Here is a 7,083-nt window from a genome sequence, read left to right on the forward strand (position 1 = left end):
TAGCACTTTGGGAAGCCTAGGCAAGAGGACTGCCTAAGCCCTCGAGTTCAGGACCAGTCTGGGCAACTTGGCGAGAACTTGTCTCTGCAATAAATTTTTTTTTTCTTTTTGAGTTGGAATCTCACTCTGTCACCCAGACTGGCGTGCAGTGGCTGTTCCCGGCCACCGCAGCCTCGACCTGCTGGGCTCCGACGATCCTTCCGCCTCAGCTTTCCAAGTAGCTGGAACTCACGCGCGCGCTATCACGCCCGGCTAGTTGTTGATTTATTGTAGAGATGAGGTCTCACCAAGTTGCCCGGGCGGGTCTCGAACCCACGGGATCAGGCAATCCACTCACCTCGGCCTCCCAAAGCGCGGGATTACAGGCTGAGCCACCAAGCCCGGCTTACAATAAATAATTTTTAAAAATTAGCCGGGCGTGGTAGCAAACGCTTGTAGTTCCAGCTATTTGGAAGGCTGAGGCGGAAGGATCGTCCGAGCCTAACAGTGCAACGGTGGCCATCAGTGTGCCACTGACAGAGTGAAACTCCCAACTCCCCCCCCGCAAAAAATAAGAATGCCGCTATGAACATATGAACGTGTGTACATATACACTTTCTTCATTTTTTTTTAAGGCTGTATAGCGCTTCATTGCTTGGGTGTACCGTATTTTATTTAATAAATACTCCGCCATAGACAACGTGTGTACATATACACTTTATTTTTTCAAGGAAGTATAAGACTTCATTGCCTGGATGTACGCTGCTGATAGACAATTAGATTGTTTCCACATGTAAATTTCTTTAACAACAAAAAACCCACCATCGTCTCCATTTTACTGACAAACACGCTGAAGTCTGAGAAGAGGAAAACGTTGTAATAGGTTACACTGAAAATTACAGACTCGAGTACTGGCTCCCAACTCATCCGTACTCTTCAACTGTCCTGAGGTCCACAGTGTCCCTGCTCGCCCAGCCGACCCCACCAAGCCCCAGGAGGCCGACGCTTAACCTCAAGTTCCTGGGTTTTTCTGTGTCCGCAGGGCAATCTGCAAACCGCACCGCGTCGCTTCACCATATCCCCGACAGCAGGGGGCACTGTTGCCACCTCGATCGCCAGGACTGTTTCTTGTGGTGCGCATTTTTCCTCGTGTCCCGGAGGCACTTCCGGCATCGCGGAACTTTGGTGCGGACGGAAGCGTAGCGTGGGGACGCAGGCACGCAAGGCGGCAGGAGTTGCTTCCGGCCGTGTCGCTGGTCTGAATCGGAGTGCCTCGGCCAAGGGAAGGAAGATGGAGACGATTCTAGAGCAGCAGCGGCGATATCATGAGGAGAAGGAACGGCTCATGGACGTCATGGCTAAAGAGATGCTCACTAAGAAGTCCACGGTGAGTGGGGCCTGGATAGGGGCCACATCGGAGGCTGGGCCTCTATCCCGTGTTTACTCTCTGAGAGCTCTCTGGCCCTCACCCTTCCCGCTCCCTGCCTCCCGGCTCCTGCCTTCTCCCGGGACTCCCTCTCCGAGCTACGACTTTGGAAACCTCTCTGGATCCTGTGCCCCAGAGGCTTCAGCCGCTAGTACGCTAGCGGGTGAGCTCCGCCCTCGGGCGGTCTTTCCTGCTAGGGAGCTCGTTAACGGCGTGCGTCTCCTTTTGCCTTTCTGTAGCTCCGGGACCAGATCAATTCTGATCACCGAACTCGGGCCATGCAGGATGTGAGTGCTCCGCTGTCTGCTTCTCTTTGGGTCGCGGTGGGAAACGAAAGGGCAAGCGGGGTTCGGAGGTCACAATGAGTCCTAGTCAAAGGTAACCGGATTGGCCAGTCGCGGGCAGTTTTCATGGACAGATGTCCACGGGGGCTGCCGAATGTGAGAGTGCTGAACTGCCCTTCCTCACTTTTCTGAAGTGGGAACTCTTATTCACTACTTGGAAAGATGTCCCTTTCTATAGCATGTTGTATCCATCCCTTGTTTGTGCAGAGAATAGTTATGAGGAGTCCTAGACTCAGGCACAGAAGGTATAGTCCCTTCCCTCCAAAAAGAAAGAAAGAAAGAAAGGGAATGCTATAAGTTAGTGTTTTTCTCCAAGGACAGTGTTTTGAAGTTGGGTTTTTTGTTTTTGTTTTTGTTTTTGTTTTTTTTGAGTTGGAGTCTCACTCTGTCGCCCAGACTGGAGTGCAGTGGCCGCTCCCGGCCACCGCAGCCTCGACCTGCTGGGCTCCAGCGATCCTTCCGCCTCAACCTTCCAAGTAGCTGGAACTACAGGCGCACGCTACCACGCCTGGCTCATTTTGATTTATTGTAGAGATGAGGTTTCGCCAAGTTGCCCAGGCGGGTCTCGAACCCACGGACTCAGGCAATCCATTCACCTCAGCCTCCCAAAGCGCTGGGATTACAGGCTGAGCCACCGAGCTCAGCTTGAAGTATTTTTGACTACTAAACTGCATTTGCCTGGTAATGGTACAGTTTCTTACTTTTAAAAACTAATCAAAAACAAAATGAATAATTATTAAAGCTAATGATGGGTAAATTAAGGATCATTATACTATCCTCTCCACCTTTTTATATATTTGAAATCTGTTTAGAAAGGAATAAAATACCTACTCAGAGCTTATGATTTGCAGGGGATAATAACATTACAAGCCCCCAACCCCAAAATACTCTAAAACTGAGGACCTTTTTTGGTAATTATTTGGTGACAAAATCTGACCTGATCTCATTCAGCAGCAAAACCTGACCTGAAACTATGAGAGGTTTTCTGTGGCCTTTATCCCACTTAGTAAACAATGCATAAGGTTTTACTGCAGAACTATTAACATGTGCTGCAGATTTCACTAGGAATGTTATAATATATGGTACTTTTCTGAACTTAAAAATTCCAAATTCTTAGGCCGAGCATGGTGGCTCATGCCTGTAATCCCAGCGCTTTGGGAGGCCAAGGCAAGAGGATTGCTTGATGCCAGGGTTCAAGACCAGCCTGGGCAACTTGGTGAGATCTTGTCTCAAAAAAAAAAAAAAATTCAAATTCTTTTTTCTTTTGTGGTTTCAATGGCTAGGAAAAAAATTACAATTTCTGAAACAAATCTGCTTCTGAAGGTTTGGAAAAGGTAATATGGACCTGTACCATCCCGAATTAATATACTTTGACTTCAAAAGAAAATATATGATGTTTTATTTAGCCTGTGTACTCCTTAGTTAAGCTTTTTGAAATAGTGAAGATAACTTTTTTTTTTTTTTTTTTTTGAGTTGGGGTCTCACTCTGTTGCCCACACTGGAGTGCAGTGGCCGCTCCCGGCCACCGCAGCCTTGACCTGCTGGGCTCCGGCGATCCTTCCGCCTCAGCCTTCCAAGTAGCTGGAACTACAGGTGTGCGCTACCACGCCCAGCTAATTTTTGATTTCTTGTAGAGATGAGGTCTCGCCAAGTTGCCCAGGTGGGTCTCGAACTCGCGGGCTCAGGCAACCCACTCACCTCAGCCTCCCAAAGGCGTGGGATTACAGGCTGAGCCACTGAGCCCGGCTCTTTTTTTTTTTTTTTTGAGTTGGAGTCTCACTCTGTCGCCCAGACTGGAGTGCAGTGGCCGCTCCCGGCCACCTCAGCCTCAACCTGCTGGGCTCCAGCGATCCTTCCACCTCAGCCTTCCGAGTAGCCGGAAGTACAGGCATGCGCTACCACGCTTTTGATTTATTGGAGAGATGAGGTCTCGCCAAGTTGCCCAGGCAGGTCTCGAACCTGTGGGCTCAGGCAATCCACTCACCTCAGCCTCCCAAAGCGCGGGATTACAGGCTGAGCCACCGAGCCCGGCTGTGAAGATAACCTTTATCTTTGAGGCTCTTAGGTGAGAACTTCTGTTTAACCAAAGGAATGAGTCTCTTAGGAAAAGTTAACCATTGGTAGTATGTAAATATAAGAGCTTTCTACCACTTCTCAAATTATATCACTTATGAAATCTTCAAATTGACCTGTTTTAAAAACTAATCAGGGGCAGGGTCTGGGTGTGGTGGCTTACACTTGTAATTCCAGCACTTTGTGGGACCAAGGTGAGAGGATTGCTTTAGCCCAGGAGTTCAAGATCAGTCTGGGAAGCTTAGTGAAACCTCATCTCTACAAAAAAAACAAAATTACCTAGGTTGGTGGCACATGCCTATAGTCCTAACTACTCAGGAGGCTGAGGTGGAAGGATTGTCTAAACCCAGGATGTCAAGTCTTCTTTGAGCCATGACCATGCCACACACTCCGGCCTGAGTGACAGAGTAAGACCCCAACTCAAAAAAGAAAAAAAAAAATACCAGAAACTAGGGCTGTCTGTTAAAGGTACTAGAAAACACAGGAACTTTTACTGCCAAAGCTCTTAAGGAGAGCCCTTGTTGGTTGCTTAGTTAAAAGTTACAGATGTACAAATTGCTTCATTCTGATGGGTTTGTGTTTTCCTTTCAGAGGTATATGGAGGTCAGCGGGAACCTGAGGGATTTGTATGATGATAAAGATGGGTAAGTGACAGCCATAACTAATCTAGAAGTTAGTATTTCTGAGGAGCCATGGCTGAAGGACTCACTTTGTGCTCTGTGCTCTTTGGATTTTTCTTGAAATTGCAGGTTGCGAAAGGAGGAGCTCAATGCCATTTCAGGACCCAATGAGTTTGCTGAATTCTATAATAGACTCAAGCAAATAAAGGAATTCCACCGGAAGCACCCAAATGAGGTATGACTTGAGGAAAGTGTTTTCTCCAAACCTATTCAAAGAGCATACTAAAGGAAAGGTGTAAGGAAGATGGGGTTGTGCTAGTCACATGTCCTTTCATGAAAGAACTTGCTGTTTGACTACAAGAAGTGTGGTTAACATCCCACAACTGCTTTATTTTCAGGATCCTCCCAGCTTTCAAGCCAAGGCCACATGCTTCCTGAACACAGTAGGAGGATTTGGGCCTGACTATTTCTGCCCAATGTGAGACTTCTGATGAGTAGTCCTTGCTTCAGAGCTCCTTATTGGGTTTACCAAGGTTTTGTTCAATCTACATTGTGGTCTAGGCTTTTCCTGTTTAATCCTATTTTTCTCCTCCTTTTTTTTTCAGTTACTATTTTGTTATTTTTCAGCCTTTATCCCTTTTTCCAGGATTCTGTTCCTTTTTATCTTTCACGGGAATTATCTCACCACTAAACTGTGTTCAAACTGTCTTGAAATTTTTCTAGAGGATCCAAGTGACACAGACATACAATATGTTACTCCTAAAATTCATTACACCATCAAGATTCAGCCCAGAGGCCAACTCCTTCATGAAATTTTTTTTCCTAGTCTACCCCCCAAAATTAATCTTTATCTTTTTTTCTCTTTGAGTTGGAGTCTCATTCTGTCGCCCAGGCTGGAGTACAATGGCACGCTCATGGCCATCGTAGCCTGAACCTGCTGAACTTAGGTGATCCTTCCACCTCAGCCTTCCAAGTAGCTGGAACTGCAGGTGCACGCTACTGTAATTTATTGTAGAGACGAGGTCTTGCCAAGTTGTCCAGGCTGTTCTCGAATCCCTGGACTTAGGCAATACTCTCACCTCTGCCTCAAAGTGCTGGGATTACAGGCGTGAACTACCATGCATGGTTAACCTTTATGATCTTATTGTATTTTCTGACAGTGAATATCTGCCCTGCTATACTGTAAGATTATAAGGAGCAGGGATTATGCCTCACTTATCTAGAACCCACTAAGTACCTTGCACAGCTTACCAAAGGAGTTGTGAAGGAAGGGGCAGCAGGGATGGTGGAGACGGATGAGTCAAAGATTATCCTGAGCTTTCACAACTATAACTGGAAAGTTGTTTGTTCTTTTGGTAGAAATAAGGAGAAGGAGGAAACCCATTTGCAGTGGAAAATGAGTTTTTACATAGGTAAATTTTTAGGCAATGTTATATCTAGGTAGAAGTGTCCCATGAGCTGTTGGAGTTGGTTACCTCCTTACAAGTATTAAAAACTTATAATTTAGATTTGGTAATCATCACATGAACTTGATGGTTGAAACCATGAGTCCTCAAGTTCTCATAGAGAAATGTGAAGGGAGACTGTCAGAATGTCTCCATGTGCCTCAAGGCACACTTATAATAAGGTAGTTAATAGAAAAAGGTCCTGGGAAGATTTCCATCAGAAAGGTCAAGTGACAGTTCCAAGTGCCATCTTACTAAAGCTAGGCAAAAGAGAGTTTCAGAAAGGCAGTCATGGAATCAACTGTTACTGGTTGATAACTACCAGAATTGCTGTTTTATTGAAGTAGTGAGGATGAAAATCTGTTCACAAATGTAAAGGTGGTTAATGGGGAAGTAGAAGTATGGAGTAGAGAACATGCATTTGAAAGCCTGGCAGGGAAAAGAAGAGAAGAAACAGGTGGGTCTGAAGAAAAATAGAAGAGACGTACACATTTGAAAGAGCATGTGGAAGAAGGAAGAGACTAAAGATACCAGAACATAGAGACTGTTTATTAGAGTATGTAGTGTGGAGGTAGAGGAAGGTACCCCACTTACATAATACTGCCACTCTCCTTGGAGGATAGAGTATGAGGTCTTCTACTAACCAAGAGAGAAGACATGAATACTCTTTTGGTGCATTAACTGTATTCTAACCATGATTGAAAGGTAATGAGGAATAAATGGTTAAATAATTGATCAGGAGGGTGCCCAAGCTATACTAAGTGGAAAAAACACATCTTTATGTAAAAAACAAAGACTTGTGTAGATATGAATGTGCTTGTACAGATACTTAAATTTAAATATATAGAACAGTGGCTTCCAAGCTTTGCTGCATATTTGAGTCACCTGGAGATCTTTACTGATACTGGCTGGATGCGATGGCTCAAGCCTGTAATCCTAGCACTTTGGGAGGCCAAGGCGAGAGGATTACTTGAGCCCGTGGGTTCAAGACCAGCCTAGGCAACATGGTGAGACCTTGTCTCTACAATAAATCAAAAAATTAGTGGTAGCATGTGTGCCTGTAATTCCGGCTACTTGGAAGACTGAGGCAGAAGGATCGCTGGAGCCCAGCAGGTGGATGCTGGAGTGGCGGTGAGAGTACCACTGCACTTCAACCTGGGCAACACAGTGAGACTCCAAATAAAAAAAAAAAAAAA

General features: G+C 45.7%; 1 protein-coding gene across 6 annotated transcripts in view; it reads left to right on the forward strand.

The window, feature by feature from the left end:
- The first annotated feature begins 1,006 nt into the window (after positions 1–1,006).
- SF3A3 (splicing factor 3a subunit 3) overlaps positions 1,007–7,083 on the forward strand; it is a 32,181-nt gene continuing 26,104 nt past the window's right edge. For 4 of the 6 annotated variants that reach the window (XM_021714223.1, XM_008061646.2, XM_021714221.1 and 1 more), the window contains exons 1-4: positions 1,007–1,366; positions 1,645–1,692; positions 4,414–4,466; positions 4,572–4,677. In XM_021714223.1, coding sequence (XP_021569898.1) covers positions 1,271–1,366; positions 1,645–1,692; positions 4,414–4,466; positions 4,572–4,677 — 303 coding nt within the window. In that variant the 5' untranslated portion in view covers positions 1,007–1,270. Of the gene's footprint in view, positions 1,371–1,644; positions 1,693–4,413; positions 4,467–4,571; positions 4,678–7,083 lie in introns of all 6 variants that reach the window. The other 2 variants (XM_021714224.1, XM_021714225.1) reach the window with 2 other exon arrangements.

This window comes from Carlito syrichta, unplaced genomic scaffold (assembly GCF_000164805.1).
Source record: "Carlito syrichta isolate Samal-C Ts95f unplaced genomic scaffold, Tarsius_syrichta-2.0.1 Scaffold305386, whole genome shotgun sequence".
Lineage (NCBI taxonomy): Eukaryota > Metazoa > Chordata > Mammalia > Primates > Tarsiidae > Carlito > Carlito syrichta.